This window comes from Canis lupus, chromosome 14, assembly GCF_048164855.1.
Source record: "Canis lupus baileyi chromosome 14, mCanLup2.hap1, whole genome shotgun sequence".
Lineage (NCBI taxonomy): Eukaryota > Metazoa > Chordata > Mammalia > Carnivora > Canidae > Canis > Canis lupus.
In genome coordinates, this window is record NC_132851.1 from 39,349,686 (window position 1) to 39,373,367 (window position 23,682).

Consider the following 23,682-nt stretch of genomic DNA (forward strand, 5'->3'; position numbering starts at 1 on the left):
CGGACTGCCCCGCCGACAACCGCCGGCCGCCGCGCAGCCCGCCGGGAAGCCGAGGCCCGCCCTCGCCGCCCAGCGCCTCCGGGAACTGCAACCCCCACAAGGCCCCGCGGTGCCGGCGCCTCCGAGAACCCGTAGCGGCCCCGCGCACCGCCCGCCGGGAAGCTCCGCAGCCGTGCGCGGAGCGCAGAGCACCATGGGACATGAAGTCCAGCCAGGAACGGGCTCCCGTGCGCAACCGGGTCGCGTCCCGGGGCCTCGGCCTCCGCCCCCCCGCCCCGCCCTCCAGGTACGGGCCTCCCCCCAGTACTGCGCGGGAACAGGTGATACGGAGGGCGGGGCAAGGCAGCAGGGGCGCCTCGGCGCTCGGCCGCTGCCACCCTCCCTCCCTCCCCCCGCCCCGCCCCAACCCAGGTCTTGCAGGGCTCCAAGGTGCCCCTCTCCGCCGCTTTCCTTCCCCCACACCCCCTTCCCCCAGGCCGGCCCCAGGGAGCCCAGAAGCACAGGACCACTGCCACACAGGGATGTTGAGGGTCAACAGCATCTGCACCTTTATCCCCATGGGGCTGCTGGCCTGAGACACCAACCAGCACATCAATCACCCTATAAAACCCAGAGGAAACAAGGAGCAAGTGCAAGTCCAGGGAACAGGGCCAAGGTCACGCAGAAAGGTCACTGTTATCAAAACGCTCCTGGTCATATACTTCAGCCACCACCTTGCGGCCAGCAAACCAGCGCCCGTTGAGGGCCTGGATGGCCTTGTGAGTCTCGGAGGCTATGGAGAACTCCACAAAAATCTTGACAATGATCTCCGCATCCTCCTCCTCTCCCTGCTTCTCCTGGTAGATGATGACGCGGTTGACAGCACCAAACTTGCCACACTCCTCGGTCACCTCCCCCTCCAGGTCGTCGTCGATGTCCTTGGGGTCCACCATGTTGCGCAGAACCATCACTGTGGACTGTGCGAGGAGAGACAGCTGAAAGCTATAGCTGCTGGATCACTCCCCCTGCCCACCCCACCAGCCCCCGCTGCCCACCTCCTGCTTGCGGAGCAGCTTCTGCATCACCATGTGGCGGGCGCTGCTGCCGGAGATGCTCATGTGCTCCTGCTCGCTCAGCATCTCGGGCCGCTCGGACTCGGGAAATAGCTCCTCTTCTTCCTTCTCCTTCTTGGGCTCCAGGAGGCCCAGTGTTGGGGGGCTGGCCAGGATGGGGTTTACCACTCCCACAGAAGGGATGGTGACCGGAATGGGAGGCCGGGCTGGGGTCACACCTACAGCAAACCCACCAGGTCCAGCAGTTACTCTTCCCCCATCTCCACCCTTCCCAGGAAGGCACCCAGCACCACGTGGCCATAGCTGAGCAATGTCCATGGGTGTAGAGGGCTATGCCCAGAGGACTGGCAGGGGAAGAAGGGAAGCCTTGCCCCACCCAGGCTCACCTGTGATGACTCCTGGGGCCTGGGCAGCCATGACAGCCTGGGGTAAAGCCCCCAGAGGCTGGGCCAGAGTCAGTGCAGGGGACACCAATCCAGGTGTGGCCAGGGTACCCAGCACCGCTGCACCAGCCACTGCTTCCTGCAACCCAGAAGGCCACCACACTCAGTCCTTGATCTGGCTGCCTCCGCTCAAGACCACACAGAGCCAACCCCCAAAGGATGAAGGAGGGAGAAGCTGTCACCCACAAATGAAGTATGTGACTGGATCAGCCCTCACCTGAGCTGTGATCTTGGCTGTGGCTGCAGCCGCGGCCACAGCAGCAGCAGGCGGGAGGCCTCCAGGTGTGGCAGGTGTAAGCAGGGGCATGGGGGGTGTGACAGCCTTGCCCACCCGCAAGTACTGGCCACCCAGATCAAAAAGGTTCATGGAAGACACGGCATCCTGGGACGACTGGGCCTTTTCATACTCTGCAGGGCAGGAGCAGCAGTGAGGGTTAGCCACAGTGCCAGGTGGGCCCCACCCTCACCTCAGTCTCTCCGAACTCACCAATGAAACCATAACCCTTGTGCTTGCCAGTTGTAGGGTCCCGGGCGAGCGTGCAGGATTTGATTTTGCCAAAGGCCTCAAATACGCTCTTGATGTCGTCGTCTGAAAGGTCCTGGTGCACAGAAGCCACGTAGATGCGGTTGAAGGCTCGTGCCTCCTCAGCTAGCTGGTCTATGATGGGCTGGGCCTGCCCTATGTTGCTAGGTCTCCCTACCTGGGAGAGAGGCAGGGGACAGAGCCCCAGTCAGCACAGGCCTGGCCTCTTCAGGCTTTCAGAGAGGCTGCTCGGCATGGCTGGGGTGACTGAAGACAGAGTGCAACTGTCCTGAGCCCGGAGCCCCACGTCCTCGGCCCTCACCTTGATGTTCCTGCCTCCTAACATCACTGAGTTCATCTGCTCCAAGGCGAGCTGTGCCGCTTCTGGGACCTCGTACTCCACAAAGGCAAAGCCCTGGGTACAGGAGCATGTGGTCAGGCCAGCACAGCCCAAGGTGGGAAGGGGCGGGGCAGGGGCAGACTAAAGCCCACCTTGTGCTTCATGGTGACGGAGTCCCAGGACATGTCAATGCTCTTGATGGGTCCAAAGGGAGCAAAAGCCTGGCGGATGGTGTCTTCCCCGAGCTCATAGTAGATGGAACCCACGTAGACCCGGCACATGATGGCCAGTGCCCGCTGCCGCTGAGCTGCCATCTGGAGCAGGACACAAGGGGAGAGAGAGCCACTGGCTTGTGAGGGGGTGGTAAGAGGCTGGGCAGCCCACTCCCCTCCTGGCCCACCTACCCAGCTCCGCCGTGGGGAGGGCTCCCCATGCGGCAGCGCAGTGCAGGCTCAGCTCCTGCAGGCAGGGTGGCAGGGGTCAGTAGGACCCTGCCCCCAGGACGGAAGGCCAGGCCCAAAGGCAGGACACGGACGCACCCCAGCCCATGCAGGTCCTGGGCAGACTGGCAGCAAAGCTGATGGGTGGTCAGGAGGCAGGGCTGCATGCCCTCCCACCCTGCCCCCTTCCAGTCTGGGGACCAGGTCCCCCAGGCGCCGGTGGCAGATCCTCCCAGGGTCCTGGCCAAGTGCTCGGACAGAAGAGGGGAGGGGAAGCCATCCAAGCTGGAGGGACCCACTAGTGTGGAGGCGAGAGAGGGGCAGAAGACAGGGCAGCTGCTGCCCAGAAGAGAGCCCAGGGGAGGAGGTCAGGAGCCCAGATGGGGGCCCCTGCAGAGAGAACAAGGAGCAGCTGCTCATGCAGGGCCAACTCAGGTTGGGGCTCAGCATTCTGCAAACCCCCATGTGCTGAGCACCTGACAAAAAGGGCTGGCTGGAGCTCACATCTGTAGCCCCAAGGACCCTCAGAAGGTGGCAGAGCTGCCAAAAAGAGAAGCCCCAGGGCTCCTTGGAGCGGGGAGGTAACAGGCCCAGCAGGCCCAGAGCTCCACTTGGGCACACATGCCTTGCACTGGGGCGAGCTGGGGCCAAGGGACTGCTCCAGGCCCTCAGGAATGGGGTTCCCACCCCTGCCACCACTACACGATGTGCTAGGCAGGGGGGTTTCCACAGCCACACGCAGCGGGCCACCAGGAGGAGCTGAGCTCTGGGGAAGACACCATAGGCCCAGGACAGGCAAAGAAGATGGGGTCCTGGTTCTAGCTTCTCCATAAACAGGGGCTTCCCTCACCCTCAAAAGGCCCCCACAACTGGAGACCCTCTTCAGACACCAGCTGGCCTAGTATATAGACCAAGCCTTCCCCTCCCTCAGAGAGGAGCCTAAAAATCAGGTCCACCTATCCCCCAAACTAGGAATTCCCCCCAAATGGGACTGTCCTCCTCAAACTGGGCTCCTGACAAGTAGGCCTCAGGCCCCCACTGAGACCAAGGACCACCAAAGGTGGAACTGTGTCCCCACTTGCACCAGGTACCCCAACGTGAAACCGTATCTGCCCCTTAGGTCAAAATTCCCCAGGATAGGAGCACGTCTTCTCTTCAGTGTGGGCTTCCCCACAGCAGGTGGGCCAAGAGCCCTCTCCCTGACATCTCCCCGCAGACAGACACTTTCCAGACAAGATACTGGGTCTGTCTGGCCCTCAAAGACAGGGCCACATCTCTCCTGTGAGAGCAGCACATTCAGGGAAGACCCCCAGGAAAGAGCCATGTTTCCCCCTCAGACTCCGTGGAGCGGGGTCTGGCCTCCTCCTCAGCTCTGGGGGATGGAGGAGCATCCCCTTCCCAGACTCCTCCACCCGTGGCAGCCAAGGCCTCAGCTACCGCCTCTGCCTCCTCCCTGGCCCACTGAGCTCAGCCCAGCCCCTGCCTGCTCCCTGGCTGCATGGCCCCTACACCTTGCTGACAGCCAGGCCCAGAGGACCAAGTCATTGCCCTTCCCTCTCCTGCTTGCTTGGGACCCCCCAGCCCCCCCCCCCCAATCCATCCATCCTCCCTCCAGGGTCTGATGGAGCCGTGAGTTAGGACTCTTCTCTCCTCGGGGTCCTGACCCCAACCCAGGAGCCCGTGCAGCCTGGAGACCGGCAGAGCTGGAGGCCCAGGCGCTGCGCCTTGTGCGTGCAGGCGACATGGGTGCAGGTGGGCCTGGCGTGGGCAGCTACCCTTCTGGCCTGCTGCCCTCCGCAGTTACCTGGCCGGTTAGTTTTAAGGCGGGACCTCAGAGCAGATGGAGGCCTCCCCAGGGGCGGTCTCGGGTGGGTGCCCGCCCACACCACTGGCCCCGCCACGCCTGGCGCTCTGCTGCGCTCGTCCCGAGCTGGCGGGCAGGGCCGGCTAGGGGAGCAAGGTCCCCAGCACGCGGGCTGCACTGCCCCCCTCTAGCCCTGACTAAGGACATGAGCCCCGGAAGAAGTGAGCATGTCTATTGACCGATTGCAAAGGTGAGAGAGGATCTCCAAAGCCCATTGTCACTGCTGCCATCTGAAAGACAGTAAAGACAGAGTTCAGTCTGTTGGAGCCGAGCAGTCTCCCGCTCTTGTCACACCTCACGCAGACAGCGGCAAGGCCCGGAGTCCCCGCCCTGCCAGGGAGGTCCGCCTGCCTTCCCAAACTGCCAGCCAACTGGCCAGCCGCCGGCACCTGCCCAGGGGGGCCTCAGAGCCCCAGGTGCCCCGCCCCACAGCCTGGCCGGCGGGGCAGAAGGAAGGGAGGGGGAGGAGGGGGGAGGGGAGGAGGAGGAGGAGGAAGAGGAGGAGAAGGAGGAGGAGAAGGAGGAGGAGGTGGTGGTGAGGGGGAGTATGTGTGGATGGAGCAAAGTGAAGAGCCAAGGCATCTCCTGAGGGCTGGGCAGGGGGCAGGGGGCTCGAGGCCCAGGCACCTGTCAGCCTCGCCCTGGCCTCTTCCCCACAGCCATTGTGGCTTCTGGCCACAGGGTTAGAGCAGGGCCCTGCTGGAGGAGCCCCCCAGCCTGTCCTCTGTCCTGGACCCCAGCTCAGGTGATCTGGACTCACTGCAAGGGTCAGGGCCTGACCGCTCTTATCCGAGGCCATGGGGATGGGGAGGATCGCCCCTACATGCTGCACCGTCACCTGGGCACAGAGGTGACCTGAGGCGACAATTTCAAGTCCAAGAGGAGGAGCCAACTCAGGGTACGGGGCACAGCTACAGCGAAAGGGCAGGGAGGGGACCATGGGCACTCAGCAGATGGGTAAGGCTGGGCCACTCATGCCTCATGGATGAACCCGGGTGCCCCAAGAACGAGTCCTTGAGAAACAGAACCACATCGCCTCGTGGGGACGGCCACAGGCACAGGAGGAGGAAGAGGAGGAAGAGGAGGTGGAGGTGGTGGGGAGGGGCGGGGGGACGGCCTCCAGCAGAGCCAGCACCGAGGCCGGAGGGTAGGGCCCGGCGGCTCACCTGCAGGTTGGTGAGCTGCTGCTGCTGGTGCGCGATGGTCTGCTTCACCAGCACGCTCTTGATGCTCTGCTCCATGGCGTACTTCTTGGCCTGCGGGAGAAGGTGGTGAGGAGCACTGGGGGGCCCAGCTTGTGGGGAGATGCGCCTTCCTCTGCCGACCGCCCCCTCCACCACCACGCACACAACTCCCCGGGAGGTACACTCTCACCTTCTGGAGGGCCTCTTGCTGCTCAGGCGTCAGAGGAGGCAGTCCCAGCTTCGCGGCTGTGCTCTGCCCGTTCTCCATCTTGATGGAGTCTGTCCCCTGGCGGTGGGGAGCAGGGGACTCATTAAGGACACGCTCGAGACCTCCCTCCAATGGCCCAGGAACACCCCGACACACGCACAACTGCACACGGCCCCCAACCCAGCCCGCTCCCAGGACAGGCAGGGCCTACTGCAGACCGGCACCTGCCTAGCCTGGATGTGGGCCTGCCCCACCCAAGACACATGCCACTGAGGAAGGCAGGTACCTTGGGGGCCTTGCGATAATCCAGAGCGGCTGCAGGGCCCAGGCCACAAAGGCCTCCTCAGGAGCTACCGACAGGCAGCAAGCAGAAGGAGGGGCCTAGCCCTTGTAGCAAACATGACCCCAGAACCTCAGTATCATGTCACGCAAGAGAGGTGGCCCTGGCCATCCTTTGTGAGAAAAGGGGCCATGGTTCTCTGGATGTGCAGGGACCCCTCATTCCTAGACTACCGTGGCGTCCACCCCTGCCCCACACCTTCCCACAGCCCCAGCCATGGTCACAGACTCGGCGTCCCTGTTTGGGTGGAGTTCCAGGGACCACTCAAGGAGCAGGGAAAGGAAAGGGCCTCCCTCCCAGCACACCTTCATGCACCCCCTCCCCCATCCCTGCCTTCTATGGAGAACCTGGAGCTGCTCTCCCCATCCATAACAGCCTGGAGCAGGGCTCCACCCCACCTCCACCAGACTCCTCCCTGGGCTGTGCTGAGCCCCCTGGGAAGAGAAGCCAGGAGCAGACCAGCCACAGAGGAAAAGTGGACCTGCCAGACCCTAGCCAAGGGAACATGAGGACCCGGAGAGGTTTTGGGGGGATGGGGGTGGAGCAGGCACAGCCTGCTGCAGACAGAGCCGATGCAATAGGATTAAGTTTACATTCCTTTTGTCAAAATCCATTTCTAAACTGTTTGCAGGGCAAGAATATAGCCGTGCGAGCAAAAAGAAAAGCACAGCCACCAGACCAAAGACTCTGTGTGTGTGTCCAGGGTCAGATCACACGTGTCTGCCCACCAGTTCAGAGGGCCTGGGGCTACCCAGCAACTGCAATGAGAGACCACTGCCAGCCCCCTCCAGAGGGGGTGTTCTGCAGCCTCAGAAGGGACAGTGGAGGAGAGAGGCAGATCCCCAACGTGGACGTGACGAGCAAAGAAGAGGTACAAAGGAGGCAGGAAAGGGCCAGCTGATCCAAACCCCAAGAACCACCAGCCTGACCAGCCCAAGTATTGGGTTTCCAGCACAAGGTCAAAGGGCAGAAGGGGCCTGGAGGCCCCCACTCTGGCAACCCAGTCTGGCCCCTGAGGCTTGTCCTCTTGGGCCTCCCAGCTGGCAGCAAGCCCGGTTCTCCTTAGTGGGACAGAGGCCCTGAGAGCTGGGGGCTGGGACTCGAGCAGGCTGTCACCATGGTGATCAATGCCAACCCCCTCCCAGCCCCTCAGAAACTTTTCAATCTCTTCTTTGTCTCGGTAAACAGAAGGCCCTTCTCCCATCAGCCAGGGCAGGGAAGCCTGGCTAGAGGGACGGCCTGGCCCCTTTGCCCATCTGCTTCAGCCCCTATAAACTCCTAGGATCCAGGCTGCACACTACGGCCAGCCCTCCCCCCAGTGTACTGGGGGGCCCACAGGAGGGCCCCCAGGCCACCGTGGTGAGCCCCCCCGGGGCCCCCTGGAGGCAGGCGCTGCCACGGAGAAGCACAAAGCACCCTACTGCCCAGCGACAAGGACTGGCTCCACCTCCTATAGGACAAGCTCCCAAGGGTGAAACAACCAGAGCAGGACAAGATCTACCCACGCCCACTCTGAAGCCTAGCCCAAGTCCCAGGCAGACCCCCATGCTCGGGCTCACACGTTATTCTGCTTTGTTGTTTTATTTAAATTTGAGATCCAAAATGAAGACCTGTGTTTCTGATTATTAATACCCATCCTGTTCTGAAACAGCATGCCTGCTCCCTCGTGTGACACTGATGGCGAACAACCTACCCTGGCTCAGGTTCAGCCCCCACCTGACCACCATCACTATCTGTCCACAGCCTGAAGACACACGAGGTTGCGAGCCACCGCAGAAGCAGGGTGGACACTACGCGGGGAGGCGGGAGCCAGGCCTGAGGCTGGGAGGTAAGGGAGCAAGACAGGAGCATCTGTCCGGAAGGCAGAGAAGAGTCCCTAGGGCTCCTCCCGCCCACCCCCCTGTCTCTGGGCCCAGGGATGCATAGGCGGATAGGCGGGTAGGCGGGCAGGCAGGCGGGCAGGCGGGCGGGCGGGCAGGCCTGAGGGCAAGGATGCTTAAGGTCAGTACCTGTGGAGGTTTCCATTTGTCTCCCGCTGCCACCACTGCCGCCGCCGCCGCCGCCGGCTCGGACCCCCCTCCTTGCTGGCCATTGACCTGCTGCAGGCAGGAAGGAGATGCTGTAATGGACAGTCGTAAGGCCCACCCACCCCGGCCCTCTCTCCCCTTCCCTAGCTAAGGGCTAAGTGCCCACGGACGACAAAGAGAGGCCAGCACAGACACAGAAAGAAACCAGCTCTGGCTTGGCCCCTGTGCATCCCACAGTACCCCACTCCACTCCACCCATTCTTCCAGAATACCTGCAGCTGATTAGGACCCTGGCATGAGGTCCTGACTGACCTGGCAGGACCTAGGGTAGCCCAGAGTCGACAGGGAGCCATCAGGAAGGGACAGGACAGGAGATAGGAGAGCTCTTCCCCCGTGCCAAGGAAAAGCATCGTCCCCTGGGCCCACAGCTGAGGTCCTAAAGATCAGTGCCTCTCCTGCCAGCAGGCTGGGCCAGGCCAGACAGGATGACAAGGGGCACAGCTGGCCATCTCCTCTCACCCCTCCTGAGGCAGACAGGGACACCTCTCGAGCACCCCATACACGTCTGGGTTGGGCCCCCCGGCTCGGCATGAATCAGGCCCAATGCCTTCCACAGGCTCTGGTCAGGCCCACACCCAAGCCCCTCCTGAAGACACCTCTGAAGAGGGCTGCCCTCTGAATGACAGGGCCAGGCAGGTGGTCTGCACGCACAAGCCTTCCTCCCCCAGCAGTCAAGCTGTCCAGCACTGAATAACTCCAGGGAAGGCAGTTAAGGGCCTGGCCATACCCCATACCTGGAAGGGCCATAGAGCCACTGCCATGCAGAACCAGCCTGACGGAAGGAACAGCTCCCAACTCCGCTTAGCAGGATGGCAGGAGCAAAGACAGGCCGAGGGTGGTGGGCAACATGTTATGGGGAGGAGACTTGGTGGAAGGGCCCTGACACCTACTCCACCTTCTCAGAGGCTGCACGGGGGGGAACTGAGAGCACTTACCCCACTACCATTTTACCCACTGAAATCTAGGAACACAAGGGACAGCCATGCCCGCCCCTGGAGCCCTGTGCACAAAGCCAGAGGCTGGGCTGACTTGGCCAGAGGGGGTCTCATGGGCTCTAGCCCCAAAGGAGACAGCAACACCAGCCTGTGTGTGCTGGAGACATGGCCAGTGGGCACAGAAGCTGTGGCTAACCCTCAAGCAGCACCTTGGCTGGAGCTGCTCTGAACTCAGCACCACTGCTACTTCGGAGAACGAGCCAAAGGATGGGGGAGGCCCTTCTGACAATGGGTCCCACTGTGTGGGTGTATGACAGCTGGGGACAGGTCAGCGTACGGCTTGGCACCCCCAGGAGCACATCTGGAGCAGAGACTGCCCTCTCAAGGCTCACAGCAAGAGATCACTTCAGGTCTGGGGAAGTAAGACCCATGAAGCTCTCAGACCCATGAACAGAGCCGACCTCAGGGCACATTTACAACTTCCTGCTCTCACAAATTAATGGAATAGCCAACACCGGAAGCAGGACATTGCTGAGAGAACACAACTCAGAAAAGCCTTCTCAGGAACAATTAGTCCAGCATAGGATGCTACATGGGACATCCCATCACCTCCAGAGAAAACAAGTTCCTCGTCCCGCAGAGCTTCAGCTTCTGTCCTAAGCAGATGCTAAGAAGGCTTGGAGAAAACTGCCTTTTATTATCACAAGCAGTCACATGCTGTCACCCCCTGGCAATGAAAGTAGAAAAGGGTGGTGGTCACTAAGCTCCTCAGCACCAGGCAATGGCACCTCAAAACCTGAGAAGTCCCCTCTGGGAGGCAATGTGGCCCCATCAACCTGGGACCCAAACGCCCACACTGCCACTGCTCAGCAGCCCAGAAATAAAGAGGATTATCCCCACTAGAAAACCAGAAAAGTTAGGTAATTATTTAACATTTCCAGGTTTCTGGCTCTTCAGGTCTGTGTCCTGGGGCTGGCATGAAGATTCGGTAAGCCACTCCACGTCATCCACGCACACAGCAAGCAAGCCCTACGTTCTAGTCGTTAACAGCATCGGTGGAACACCCAGAGTCAAATCCCCAAAGCAGAGCTGCCGCAGGATGCTTTCCATCTGTTCAGTCCTCTTCATGAAGTGCCATGCTACCTACCAGACGGCTAGCCTCTGTGCTCATCAATTTAGATGCAGGAAAAACAAAACAAGGCACGTGCCAAGTGGCACCTACATAAGGTGACTTCTATGGTTCATGGCCGCTGAGAAGAAAATCAAGCTCAGGATGAGAAAAAGGGGACTGAGGCACACTGGGCCTCAGCAGCCAGGGAGGCCTAGCAGGGAGCGCGCAGGCCAGGGTCTTCAGGAGAAAGCGACGGTGCCCACAGGAAAGGGAGAGGGACTGGTCCCCTGGCCAGATGGAACCCCAAGGTAATGGCCATAAGCAGGACTGAGACCTGCTATGAAAGGTAGGGAAGAACAGACTGGTAAATCACAGACACACACTGCCACCAGAAGACTGTGTCCCTGCTGGGAAGGGCTGTGGCCTGTTTCTGCAGCCACCAGGTGGAAGGCACAAGTGACAAGAAGCACTTCTGCGTTTTCCTGTGTCCTTCCCTACCAAAGGACTGTCAACAAAGCTCCGGGTCACTCTACCCCACCTTCCTGAAGCCACATCTTAGGACAGCAACCAGCGCTGTTGAGCAGGCACAGATCACAGGACAGAACAAACTCTCACTACGCCCAACTCAGACAAGACAAGGACACGGGCTATCTAGAAACCGGTCCCCTCAACAGGGTAGGAAAGGAACACATCAGGCCACAGCCTGGATGTCACTCCCGGAATTTGATGTGAGCCTGGGATTCTACAATTTCCACACCCCAATTGACCCGTGCATTTTAACCTCTTAAAATAATTCAATGGGCCACAAACAGCCCTGTTAAAAACCTCAACTTATGGGGCTCAGACTTCTTGCCCATGCCCACCTCTACGGTAATGCACACGTGTCTGGCACTGTGCCACGGCAGAGCTGAGCCAGGGCATCCCTCGGGCTCCAGAAGAACGGGGTGCTTCCACTTTCAGCTTCCAGCAGCTGCCAAGGCCACGGCCTGCCGTTCCTGCTGCTCTAGGATGCTCAGGGGAAACGAGCCATTCACTCTCATGGGCTTCTCTTCCCCCTCCACACCTTCCCAGGAGTCTGCGTTCCCGTCGCCCAGCCGCCCTCTCCTCCACTGTCCAATTCTAACCGCTGTCTGGGACCGTCGCCAGGTCCTCCACCAATATCGCGTTCCTAACCTCCCTCTCACGAAGGTCACTTGTTCCTGTGGCTTCAACGGGAAGCAGGACGTGATAGAAGAAGATGAGCCAAATCTGAGAATCCCAGATTGGGCTCCCCTCGCAAGCTGGGGCCGGGGGAGCCAGTCTGTGCCCCAGTGACACTGGTCCAGCCTCCCTCACTGGGTGCCAGCCTCCAGCTCCCGGCCTGGCCAAGGCACGCTCCCTGACCCCCAAATGTCTTCCCTATCTGCCCAGCCTCCAGCCACATGCGGAACAGTCGCCTTCTCAGCCCGGCCTCGGCAGGGCACTCTGCGTGCGGGCTGGTGGCAGGTAAATACGCGCGGTGACGCCACGAAGGCTCTAGGAGATCAGACCCTCCTGGAACGGAGTGGTGAGGGAAGAGGGTCAGGGGAGGCCCCAGCACGGAAGGGCGGGTGTACCAGGTTCTGCGGCCATGCCGCTCACTCCGCGTCACTTGAAAGCGGGTGACCGCTGAGCGGGGCAGCGAGGGGCTCCCTCCTCCGGGCGCCCGCAGACCCCGGCCCAGGCAGGCACGGCCCCTGCCCCACTGGGCCGCCTGGGACAACCGCTGCTCAGGAAACTCGCGTCCAAACAGCACCTCCCTCCTTCCTAAGGGGCCGGAGCGGCGGCCGGGCTGGGGCGGCCGGGCGCGCAGCGTTAGCGAGGAGCGCAGGCTCGGCGAACGCCCCAGGCCGCTCCCTGCAGGCCCTGCGCCCGCGGCGGCACGACGGCCGCCCGGCTCCGCCCGAGGCCTCTCCGCGACCCGGCAGACGCCGACCGCCGGAAGCCGTCGCCCGCGAGCCGGAAGCGGCGGCCCGGCCCGGCCCCCGCCTCGCGCCCGCCCCGCCCCGCCCCCACGTCGCGCGAGCGAGAGCCGCGGGGGCCGGGAGCCACTGCCGCGTCCCCCGACAGGCCTCCGGCGCCCTGGCCGGACCGACGGCCCACTCCCGCCAGCTGAGCGGCGGCCCGCGGTCGCGGTCGCGGCGGCTCACTTACGAGAGCTATGGTCGCCGTCGCCATCTTGCGTCCGTCGCGGCCGCCGCGCGCGCCACACGCTCCTACTCCCTCCGCTGTCTCGCGCGATCTGGGTGCCGGCGGAAGCGCCCGAGGAAGGACGGAAGTCTCGCGATACGAGGCCCTTTCGCCCTCGGCGGGGCGGCGGCGGCGGCGGCGGCGGCGGCGGCGGCGGCGGCGGCGGCGGCGGCGGCGGCGGGGGCGGGGGCGGCAGAGCTTCCGGCGCGGGGAGGAACGGTTGCGGCTCCGTGGCGGGGCGGGTGGGGGGGGGGGGGTCGCGGCGCGCGCCGCTCTCGGGTCGCCGGGGAGGTCTCGGCTCCTGGGCGGCGGAAGGTCCCTCAGCGCCTCGCCTCGCCCGCCTGCCCCGCTCCGGCCGCTGCTCTACGGTAGAGCTCGGGGTGCGTGTGCCCCCCTCCCGGGAGGATCCCCCCGGCTGCAGCCGCGCGTGCGCGCCAAGGTCGGGAGGCGCCTGTCCGCGGGCCGGGCGGGCTGTGCGCTCAGGGCCCAGCAGCCCGACGGGGGCCCGCACCCCGGCTCCCCCAGGGCCTCCAGCCCTTTGTCAAAGGCTCGGGGTGCCCAGCAAGGCGTCGCGCTGCCCTGGACGCCTGCCGCGGGTCGCACCGGCCCCGAGGCCTTAACGGTGAGCCCGCACCTGCAAGCCCAGGCTTCAGGCCGCAGTGCCTCCCGGTCGGCCCGGCCCCTTCTCCACCCTGGAAGCCTTTGAAATAAAACAGACACTGGTAGTTAAGCGTGGCAGGACATCTCCTTAAAATCCTTCCCCTTCTAAAATGACAGGGAAAGAATTTTGCACGGGCAAAGCCCCATGAACACAGAAGTCCTGCAGCTGGAGGGAGGCGGACAACGCTTGGAGGTTAGTGTACGAGGGGTTGTGCGTGAACGTGTAGTCGGAAAAAAGGAGGAGACCACGCCCCTCTATCCCTACTGGCAGTGGCTGGGCTGTCAGTAGGGTCCTGTTCCCACAGAATGAGATTCCCGGCCTTTCCCCACCTCCACCCCTGCTCCCACTCTAGCCCCCAGCATCTAGCATCCACGCACCTCAGCTGCTCTCTGCAACTGCTCCTGGCTCAAAAGAAGACTGGCAGCTGGAGGGTGCTCAGGCTAGATCCCTGGCCTCAAAAACCACCAGGCAATAAGCCCCACCACTAAGATATCCCTCTTAAAAGCAACTGGGCAGCCCAGGATCACCAAACACCTAAGAAGGAGGAAAGAAACAAAAACAAAAAGAAAAGGGATACGGAGGAGCTGAGACAATAAAGCAAGAAGAAAAGCTAAAGCCATATTCTCAGAGATGCTAATGAGAGGATGTTGCACCCAAAACCAAAACATTCAATGTATTGTACACGTGAAACGTATATAACACTGTGTGTTAACTAACTGGAAGTAAAAACTTGGAATCAAGAGCAAGAGGCTATAAAGAAAGAACACTCAGCAATGTGAACGAGTCCTTAAAAGTGAAAAATAAAAAAAAATTTAAAAAGTGAAAAATATGAGAGGAAAATGAACAATTCAATAGAGGGCTGAAAGAAACAGTTGAAATCTTCCAGAATGCATAAAACAAAACCTGATAGGTAGAGGAGAGAAAATATAATCAGTCAGGGTGAGGAGTATTCTCCAGTGCTTAGAACTGGCCTGGTACCTCAGCAGGCGCCATAATAGAGGAGGATGGATGAAGTGGTGAATGGACTGGGACTTACCACCACTGCAGGGAGGTGGGGGACACAAGCACCACTTTCTGGTGGCAGTTTTCTCTTTGAAATTTGACAGTGATATATAATAAGGCATTCAGAGTGCTTGTGTGCTGGGCACTGTTCTCATTACCTTACAAACATGACCTGTGTGATCTTTACAATTCCATGGAGCGGGTGCTGTTATTATCCCATTTTTACAGATGAGGAAGTAGGGGCACAATATCACATGAAGAAGCCCATGAATGGCTCCAGCCCATGAATGGCTCCAGACAATATGTAGTAGTTAAGGGAAACCTTAACTACTACATATAGTGCCTCTCAAAAGATAACTCCAATATCTAAGTAATAAACGTTCCACAAAATAAGGAGGGGGTGGGGAAATAAGCAAAAACAAAAAGCAAACCGAAGAACTCCGCCCAAAACACAGAAATAACAACACAAACAAAAATCCCAAACAAATATTCCCAGTACCGAAGGCTTGGGATCTCTGAACAATAGATGAAAGGGGAGGTTTTTTTTTTTAAACTATTTTTTTTAACTTATTTATTCATGAGAGACACACAGAGAGGCACAGGCAGAGGGAGAGGCAGGCTCCATCCAGGGTCTCCAGGGTCACACCCTGGGCTGAAGGCGGCGCTAAACCGCTGAGCCACCCGGGCTGCCCAAAAGGGAAGTTTTTAATCAAGAAACATCATTGTGATGACCAAAAGAAGGGAGGGATTGAAGGAGAGGGAGAGAAATCACAAGGATCGGAATTCAGCAAGGCATGGGAATTCTTGGAACTAGATGAAAATCACACGATAGCCTCAAAATCCTGGCAAGAAATAGTTTTCAATGTAGGCAAACTTTTTTGCCTAGCTACACTAACGAGCAAATGTGAGAGTAGACTAAGGATGGGACGCCTGGGTGGCTCAGTAGTTGAGTGTGTCTGCCTTCGGCTCAGGGCATGGTCCCAGGGTCCCTCGCATCAGGCTTCCTGTATGGAGCATGCTTCTCCCTCTGCCTGTGTCTCTGCGTCTTTCTCTGTGTCTCTCATGAATAAATAAAACCTTAAAAAAAAAGAGAGAGAGAGAGAGAGAGTAGACTAAGAACAAATAGGCAGGCTCTGTAACTTCCCATGCACCCTCTCTCAGGAAACCTGGAGGATGTTCCTCCTCAAATAGAAGGAGTGAAGGAAGAGGAAAGGGAGGAATTCAGTGAAAGGAAAGAGGTGCTCCAGATGGCTGGTGAAGGAGCAGCTTGTGCTGACACCTGGGCCACAGGCCCAAGAATAAGCAGCCTGGGGTAGGGAGATGGAATGGGGGCTGTGGGAAAAGATGAAACTGGGTAAACAATTATGCAACGAATCTCAAGTATTGAGAGGTTCACATTACTGCAAGAGAATCTAAGAATGAATTAATGACACGTGTAGAAAACTAAGCAAGCAAAAAGAAAAGCAATTATTAACTCCAGGCAAAACAAAAAGTTGTGCAAGAAAGCAAATATAACCCTAGGACACCTTGTTCTCTGCTGAGACCTGCAGTAATGACACTGCAATAATATAGACTACACTGGGATGATGCTGGGTCAGGAAACTGAGGCCAGTGACCCCTCCTCCTTTTCCAAGGACACTAGCAGGGGACACCTTATGTAGAACAGCCAAAAAAAAGCAGTAAAAGCATGTGTGGTTTGTGGAAGATGGATTTTACGTGCCTGAATAAATAGAAGTTAAATTTGGGAAGGATCGGAGTTCGAGACTACATTATTTATTGTTGGCTTAGGAAAACCCATTCCACTTTTTAAATAATATGTATATGACTTTGAAAAGATAAAATGAAAATCTTAACATAAGCATGATTAAATGAAGCAATGATAGTATTGATACTTTTGAGTTCAGTTTAATCACGGGTACAATCTGTTATTGACACTCATATTGCTTAAGACGATGACATCAGGATTTCCAACTAGATGTGTATGTTATTGTGGATTTATTTAAGTTGAAAGATGTGAGAATATGAGTAACGTTGTAGAATATTGGGATGTTTAAGACACCTTGAGATTCACTATGTTTGTACATTTGATACACCTTGGTAACTTTTATTTTGGTTTTTGGTTAGGATAATGTAGTAGGTGGAAAAATGATACCCTCTTTCCAAGGTGTCTATGCCCTAACCCCCAGAACCTGTGAATGTCAACTCTATATGGCAAAAGGGATTCTGCAGATATGATTAAGGACCTTGCAATGGGGAGATTATTCTGGATTATTCAGGTGGACCCAACCTAATTACATGAAGCTTTCCTGGCTGCAGAAAACCAGACAGATGGTTCATGAGAAAGACTCAACCGGCTGTTGCTGGCTTTGAAGATGGAGGATGGGTACATGAGCCAAGGAATGGTGGAGCCTGTAGAGACCAAGAATGACCTTCAGTTTACAGAGGGCAAGAAAATGGGGACCTTGGCCCTATCACCACAAGGAAATGAATTCCTGGCCAGTGCCCACGCCGTGCCTGACACCTGCAGGCCAACAGCCTGATGGAGCAGGAAATGGAAACCTAGGAATTAGTTCTAGGTTCACCTAGAGCCTCCAGAAAGGAATGCAGCCTTGCTAACACCTTGAGTTTAGTCTGATGAGACCTGTACCAGACTTTTGACCTGCAGAACTACAATAAATCTGTGTTTTAAGCCACTAAGTTTGTGGTAAATTCTTACAGAAACAGAGAAGTAACACAGGGATGAGCTTTCCTGGTTTGACAATAGAAATACTTAAAAGAGACCTGAATGCACTAAGTTTATACATGCAATTTAAAATGCTTAAGAATGTTTAACTCAATTTGAAGATGGAGGGGAGGTGGTCCAGTAGAAAGGAGGCCAGAGCAATGAGGGGTGGGAGGGAGTTGAGTGGCAGAGATGGAGTCAGGGGCTTGTATCCTCAGGACTCGGGAGGCAGCTGCCACAGGAGTGAGGAACGTAACATGGCGAGTAGTGAATTTGCGAGGAGGCACAGTGAGAGCAGGGAGGATGCCTGAGCCCAACCCCTCCAGGCTGGGGAATGCGGGAGAAAACAGCCCTTTGGTGGGGGGCTATCGGGCCAGAACAGTGCGCAGAGGGCATGGCAGGTCCCGGTCTCAGAGCAGCAGAAAGTCAGAAGAGGCCCCCCCCCCGGGGGGGGGGGTCTGCACCAGGCAGGGGTTGGAAGGCTGTGAACTCCTCGACGTGTCTCTGCCATCTGCTTCTCCTGCCACGTCATGGCCCTGCCGGGCCCGGCCTTGTGCCTGACGCCTGCAGGTGTGGTACCACTGGTTCAATGTGGGGGTTCCTGGGATGGGGCTGTGGTTCCAGCAGGGTATGGGCATTTCCCCAGGCAGACGTCCATCCAGGACTGACCCTCCACCCCCGGTGCTGGGGCTCCCTGGCAGGTCAGCCTCCCCCTGCTGAAGGCTTGGTCCCTGACCAGATACCTTGGGCTGGGGGCAGAACTCTTGGCCAGGCAACGGAGGGTATGGGAAGGGATTGTGAGTTGTGGAAACGGGCTAGGTGGGGAAATCCTGATCCTAAGGACTTGTGGGGCCTACCTATCCACCCCCGACCCCCAACCCAGGCTCCTTCACCCCCTGCTGGGCCCCCTGTGGCCCCAAGCCCACCACCTCCCACCCCACTCCAACGCCTCCTTGAAAGCTGTGGAAGGCAGAGGTTCCTCACTAGCGGGCGTTGGTCATCAGCCCCTGGTCATCAGCATGTCCGCAGAGGACAGCCCCTGGCCCTCTGAGCCCTGGGCCCATGTGGGGCTTCCCCACGTGGGCTGCCATGGCTGGTCCCTGGGGCTGGGGTGCGAGGTCATGGCTGAGCTCCAAGGTACTTGAGGAAGGTGCTTTCCAGGAAGGCAGCCAGCTTGGTCCGGTCATCCTGCAGGGTGGGAGGGAGGCATGGGGCGACAGAGGGGCAGACTCTGCTGTGTCCCCTCCCAGCCCGGCTGGGCTGGCCCGCACACCTCATGAACGAAGCCATAGTGTACCAGCTCGGCGGCGAGGTCCTGGGCACTGTCCGCTGCGGCGGGGGCAGGGGCAGGATGGATGTGTGAGGCCACTGCCTGTGCCCATGCCTGCCCCCCTCCACACCCTGTCCCTGCCTGGGTCCCTGGCTGGCCTACTTGGGAGCAGGTCGTAAGTGAGCTGCCGGTGCAGCCGGTCCTCCAGCACCAGAAGCAGAGTGAGCTGGGGAGGCAGGAGGGTGTGGTTGGCTCCCAGAGTCTACTCAGCACCCCCAGCTCCCTCCCCATCCCCCCCTCCCGCCCCGGGTCCTGCTCATCTGTGGGCCCCAGCCCTTTCCTTGCTCACATGCCAGCGGGCTTTGTCCTCACTCCTCTCTAGGTTGCACTGCATCTGGACCACCTGGGGATAGGCGTGAATCAAGGTCACCCACAAAGGCTTGACCTCAGCAGCTGAGCAGCAAGAGCAGATGCCATGTCAAGGGGACCCAGAAAGAACAGGAAGGACTAGAAATGGGGGTGAAACTCTAAGGAGGGCCTAGGAAGTACATCTCACTAACAGCGGCCTGGCAAGTTAAGGAAAACTTCTAGGAGAGTAGACACCGAGTCTGGGTGCTGAAGGAGCAACAGAGCTTTCGCAGGTGGGGAGAACAGCTGAACAAGGAGCCAGCTGTGAGAAGCGGTAGAGGACAGGGTTTGGAAGGAGTAGGAAGGAGCAAAGGCACGCGACACCAGGAGGGCCGGGCCTCCGAACACCTGGGGGTCAGCCTGAGGACCCCCACCGTCTGTGTGCGCAGCTCCGGCCATTAGGATGTGAATCCTGTGCTGTGGAGTGAAGCCAGAAGGAAGCAGGCTAGGCTGGAGGCTGGTTCCGCATCCAGGTAGGAAACGGGGGTGGCATAGATCAGGGTGGAGACCACGGAGACACACCCAAGGCCAAAGCCAGAGCCTCTGGGACCCAGTAGGTATGGACGTGGAAAGGGGAGAGAGAGGCTGAGGCTGACCAGGACAGGCCCCTGGCAAGGAGGGAGCCTTGCAAGAAGAGAGGCCGGGGGAAACACATCTGGGAGGCCTTGGAGGAGACACCAGGACACAAATGTCAGGGAATCAGCAAGCCAAGGGCGGGGGACCAGAGAGGCCTGGGGGCAGATGAGATTCCAACAAGGAGGCTGCTTGGGGCACAGCAGGGTCGGGGCAGGGTTGGGGGTCAGGCAGCAAGGGATGGGAGAGGGAGGGGTCTGCAGGGAGCAAAGAGCCTCCGAACAGGGGGGTGTTCTAATGAGTCCTATCATCTCCTACCCCCCACATCAGGGTCAGTCAGGACCTGGTCTCTGGAAGAGAGCTGGTTTGGGGGGCACCCAAACCCCCCGAAAACGGACCCCTCCGGGCTATGGACAGGCCCGAGGACTGGCACAGTGCGGCAGGAGCAGGAGCTCACCTTTCTGGTCTCCGAGTCAAAAGGTTCTGGCGTCGGGGTCTTGGCCTTCTGGGCCTCCTCAGGGGGTGGGGCCAGCACACGGGGCAGCCCCAGGGGCCGAGCAGCGGCAAAGTTCATCAGTGGGTAGATCCCGTTCCTGGGGATACACTGGGGTGGCTGGGGGCTCAGGCCTGGCAGCCACCAGTTCCCCAAACTCACGGCAGCTCTCACCTGACATCCTCCAGGAATTTGTCAAGCTCCAAGCAGGAGACCTCCGAGTACCTGGCACAGGTGTGAGAAGCACATGAGGGTGGCCCGCCTGCGGGCCCTGCCAGCGCGGGGCAGGACTGGGCTGGGGAGGGCCTCTGGGCAGCAGGCGCTCACCGCCACTGCAGTGGGGGCCAGGGCGGCCGGGGGATCTCTGCCAGGACTGCATGCAGGTCCACCGCCTTGGTTTTTTCCTCCACCACATTCTCAGGCATGAGGTCTGCAGGCCGCAGGAGCACTCAGGGTGGCGGACCCTGAGACAGGTCCTGCAGGGTGCCCTTTCACAGCCCTACCCCAGGCCTTTGGCCCGCCCCCCGCCCCCCTGCCCCTCACATTGGTGCTGGATGAAGCAGTGAGCTGCCAGGAGCTTCAGAGAATGCACTTCGAAGAGCACTCGATGGAAGAGGAGGTTGTGGGCAGAGGGCCGATGGGCGGGGTCCCGGGCCAGGCACGAGAGGATGAACTCCTGGGGGCGTAGAGGGGAAAGGCTCAAGTGGGTGGAATCTCTGCTCCAGCTCCACAGTGTGAGGAGGAGGCCCCTGAAGTCCCCAAATCCCCAGGGTCCAGTCCTCATGGGAGTCTTCCAGGAATGGGCATAGGGAGCCACATACTGTGAGCAGCGAGGCCAGGACCTGGTTCTACCAGTAGGACAGTCAGGCCCGAGGCCCAGAACTTTCCATGCTCTACTTCCCATAACCCTCACAAAAACCACAGGGAGTAGGTGTCGTCATCTGCAGTTCACAGATGAGGTCTGCTCTGCCTGGTGGGGGACACCAGCCCCTGCCCTGCAGCCCCAGATTGCACCTCAGCTCAGGCCCAACTCCGGGGATGACCCTGATGGGGCCCCACCCTGCCCCACATACGCATCTGCATCCTCCGCTGCCTTGCCGGCTTTGTGCCTCACGGGTCCCATCCCAGCCCCATCCTGGCCCCATCACTTCTGACCCTGATCTCTAGAGGCCATGTGGTCAAGCCAGATAGTCTAGAGAGACTATGGACACGGCTTCCACTCCACACTCCCTTTTCTGGCCCCCAACATAAGTCACGTGGCTTCTAGCTGGTTTCCTGGAGGGTTCAAGGCAGGGATGTGGGCTCGAGCCTCTCGGAGCCTCTTTCCTGTCTCCAGAACCAGCAGAACAATAGGCTCACAGAGGGAGTATCTGTCTAGTCTCTCCCTCCTTAGAAGGACCCTTAGAGCCTTCAGGCCTGAAACTCAACACACACCATGAGGAAAGACCCTCCTCGCAGGTAGGCCTTTGTGCAGTGGGACTGGCGTCCCCCTCAGCGGCACGGACGGCTGCACCTCCAGGCCTGACCCAAACACCACAATGGCCCCACATGGAACCCTTGAGAACCAGTTGGGAGGAGTGAGGCAAGCTGCTTACCCGCATGTTGGGGTCACTTAGTGAGTGCCTGGCACGAGTGATGGCCTCTTCCGTGACCCGGGTGTCCCCGTTGGCTTGGATCTCCAGCACAGCCATCTGGGAGGCAGGGCCAGGTCAGGCACGGAGAAGAGACAGCACGGTGAGATGCAGGGTGAGCTATCTGGGAGGCCATGAGGCCCCGGGGCTAGTACCTCCAGCGCACACATCCCAAAGGAGAAGATGTCCACAGCAGTGCCATCGGCAACCTCTGCAGGGGGGAGGGCAAGTCACAGTGGATAGGGAAGATGTGGTGACACCAGGAGCTCCTGGACCCAGGACTCACCGCCGTACTCTGGGGGGAAGAAATGCAGGTTCCGTAGTTCCTCACGCTCCGCACGTATAGGGCTTCGGAGGTCGTCTGGGAGTGCTGTGGAAAGCGCAGAGGATGAGCAGACTGCACCTCTCCATGCCCCCCCAACCCCCTGAGACCCCACGCACCGTTGGAGAAGATGCGGTGCCACACTGCACCGGCCACCACAGGGAGAAAGAGTAGGCGTCAATGTGATGGGGCACTGGATGTCCTCTGCCCAGGGGTTCCCGCAGCCCCCCTCCCCCGCCAGCCCCCCCTAACCCCGCCAGCACCGGAGCCAATCTTGATGAGGCCGTTGTGCTGTATGAAGATAGTATCGCTGGTCAGGTTCCCGTGGATGATGGGGGGGCTGCAGGCATGTAGAAAGCTGCAGGGGGAAAGGAGAGCAGGTGTAATCAGGGCGGGGGCACCGAGGGCATGGGGGGTGGCAGAGACCAGGCCAGGCCCTCACCTGAGTGCAGACAGGATCTGTGTGCACCAGCGCTTCCAGGCCTGGTGGCGGATGGACTTCATTGGACGGATGCGGAGAGGTGGCTGGGCCTGTGGTGCCCACCCTGCACCCCCACCTCCCACCCGACTGGCCCCAGCCCGTTCCCCGAGCTGCCCCTCACCCACATCCCTGATGCAGTCCCAGCCCACTCCCCATACCCGAGCGTTCATGGCCTTGTGGTTTTTCTTGGTCTTTTTGAGGAATTGCTTGAGGCTGCCCGACGACACATACTCCGTGATGAAGATGACCTGCGGGGCGGGTGGGCTCCGCCAACTGCAGGTGGGTCCCTCCCACCCCCACCCCAGCTGGGCCCCACCCCACCCTCCGTGTGCGGGTGCTGGGAGGAGCCGTGGCTCACCCGCGCCCAGGCGTCTGAGGCATCCAGCCAGTACTTGTGCAGCTTGACAATGTTGGGGTGGTCGACCAGCACCAGCTGCTCAAACATGGTCTGGATCTTCTCCTGGGAAGGGGAGTGGGGTCACGGGGGAGAAGGGAGGGGGGCACAGCCGCTCGAGGGTGGGCAGGCCTCACCTCATGGGCTGCGAAGGCCTTCCTGTCGGCGAAGTGCAACTCGTTCCACACCACCTCCACCCCCTCCTCTGTGTCCATGGCCAGGAAGGTGCTCTGGACCCCGGGCATGTTCCCCTGGTTCACCTGGGGGGGAGGGGATGGATGTGAGTGTGATGGGTGTCGGGCAGCAGAGTGGGGGCTTGTCTCTGCCCACTCCTTGGAGGGGAGAGCGAGCTGAGTGCTGGCCCTGGCCCCCCGGGGAAGCTGGGGCAGCAGTGGTCTCCGAGGGCTGGGCTTGGGGACGCGGAGCAGATTCCGGGGGATTCAGGAGGGTCTTCACGGGGCCAGCGGCCGGTCTGGTGCAGAGGCATAAGGAGGTGGACCTTAGGGAACTGGGGTTCCCCCAGAGAACGTGGGAACAGGCCAAAGGGGTCCAAGGGCCGCTAACCAGGGGGCAGGTTCCTTGCCCGGCGCCCCCGGCCCGGCGTGGCCTCCCGCGCCCCTCGGCGAGGTGGGCCGTGACCCCGCGCCCCCGCGCCCCCCGCCCCGCCCCGGCCCACCTGCTCCCGCCGCTTCTGCCAGCGGCCGCACGGGCTCTCCTCCAGGATGTCGCTCTCGTCCTCGCTCTCATCCTCCCGCTCCCGCTCCCGGCCCCGCCTGGGCGCTGGCTCCGGGGCCGCCATGGCTCGTCCGGCCCAGGCCGCCGCCCTCCGAGAGAGCCGCCGCCGCCGCCGCCGCCGCCGCTCCCCGCCCGCCCTGGCCCTGCGCCCAGACGCCCAGCGGGAGCTGAGCGGCCGGCCGCCGCCTCGGGCCCCACCCAGCTCCCGGAATCCGAGGCGCCGGCGCCCGGCCCGCGGGGGTGGAGCCCGCCCGC

At 60.2% G+C, this 23,682-nt stretch overlaps 2 protein-coding genes and 1 long non-coding RNA gene across 14 annotated transcripts; 1 reads left to right on the forward strand and 2 right to left on the reverse strand.

Annotated features, from left to right (window-relative positions):
- Positions 1-524: 524 nt before the first annotated feature.
- Positions 525-12,881, reverse strand: PUF60 (poly(U) binding splicing factor 60). Of its 9 annotated transcripts, none has more exons than XM_072774823.1 (12): positions 12,700-12,848; positions 8,404-8,493; positions 6,037-6,132; positions 5,829-5,918; positions 4,842-4,892; positions 2,511-2,672; positions 2,341-2,433; positions 1,983-2,196; positions 1,713-1,903; positions 1,439-1,574; positions 1,035-1,270; positions 525-956 (listed from the first exon to the last, which is right to left on the reverse strand). In XM_072774823.1, the coding sequence occupies exons 1-12, from the start codon at positions 12,721-12,723 to the stop codon at positions 657-659; spliced, it is 1,683 nt and encodes a 560-aa protein (XP_072630924.1). In that variant the 5' UTR covers positions 12,724-12,848; the 3' UTR covers positions 525-656. The 9 variants fall into 9 exon arrangements, with proteins under 9 accessions (XP_072630924.1, XP_072630925.1, XP_072630930.1 ...); XM_072774824.1 differs by having other exon boundaries at positions 8,404-8,490; positions 12,700-12,824; XM_072774829.1 differs by lacking the exon at positions 12,700-12,848 and adding an exon at positions 12,123-12,261.
- Positions 12,882-12,979: 98 nt separating this feature from the next.
- LOC140603982 (uncharacterized) lies at positions 12,980-17,095 on the forward strand. The gene is made up of 2 exons (XR_012007024.1): positions 12,980-13,115; positions 13,513-17,095. It is a non-coding gene; the product is annotated as an uncharacterized lncRNA (long non-coding RNA).
- On the reverse strand, positions 16,288-23,551 carry NRBP2 (nuclear receptor binding protein 2). 4 transcript variants are annotated; one of them, XR_012007023.1, is made up of 19 exons: positions 23,369-23,551; positions 22,830-22,952; positions 22,657-22,758; positions 22,457-22,546; positions 22,260-22,315; positions 22,081-22,175; positions 21,937-21,960; positions 21,782-21,865; positions 21,651-21,706; positions 21,460-21,555; positions 20,408-20,540; positions 20,192-20,294; positions 20,039-20,089; positions 19,829-19,964; positions 18,740-18,793; positions 18,553-18,616; positions 18,394-18,449; positions 18,105-18,308; positions 16,288-16,807 (listed from the first exon to the last, which is right to left on the reverse strand). XR_012007023.1 is itself a non-coding variant. In XM_072774832.1 (18 exons), the coding sequence occupies exons 1-18, from the start codon at positions 23,489-23,491 to the stop codon at positions 18,240-18,242; spliced, it is 1,515 nt and encodes a 504-aa protein (XP_072630933.1). In that variant the 5' UTR covers positions 23,492-23,551; the 3' UTR covers positions 16,288-18,239. The 4 variants fall into 4 exon arrangements, 2 of the variants coding, with proteins under 2 accessions (XP_072630933.1, XP_072630934.1); XR_012007022.1 differs by having other exon boundaries at positions 16,288-17,684; XM_072774832.1 differs by having other exon boundaries at positions 16,288-18,308.
- Positions 23,552-23,682: the final 131 nt, after the last annotated feature.

Bases quoted from the DNA above. Each gene is read 5' to 3' on its own strand.
- PUF60 (XM_072774822.1), bottom strand. From the start codon at position 9,242: ATGGCAGTGGCTCTATGGCCCTTCCAG. The intron at 6,133-8,403 runs GTACTGACCTTA...CCCCACCGCCAG, and splicing joins ACAAATGGAAACCTCCACAG to GGGACAGACTCCATCAAGAT. The intron at 2,434-2,510 runs GTGGGCTTTAGT...TCCTGTACCCAG, and splicing joins CCGTCACCATGAAGCACAAG to GGCTTTGCCTTTGTGGAGTA.
- NRBP2 (XM_072774832.1), bottom strand. From the start codon at position 23,491: ATGGCGGCCCCGGAGCCAGCGCCCAGGCGGGGCCGGGAGCGGGAGCGG. The intron at 20,295-20,407 runs GTGAGGGGCAGG...TGCGGCCTGCAG, and splicing joins CTGCTTCATCCAGCACCAAT to ACCTCATGCCTGAGAATGTG. The intron at 20,090-20,191 runs GTGAGCGCCTGC...CACCTGTGCCAG, and splicing joins TGGCCCCCACTGCAGTGGCG to GTACTCGGAGGTCTCCTGCT.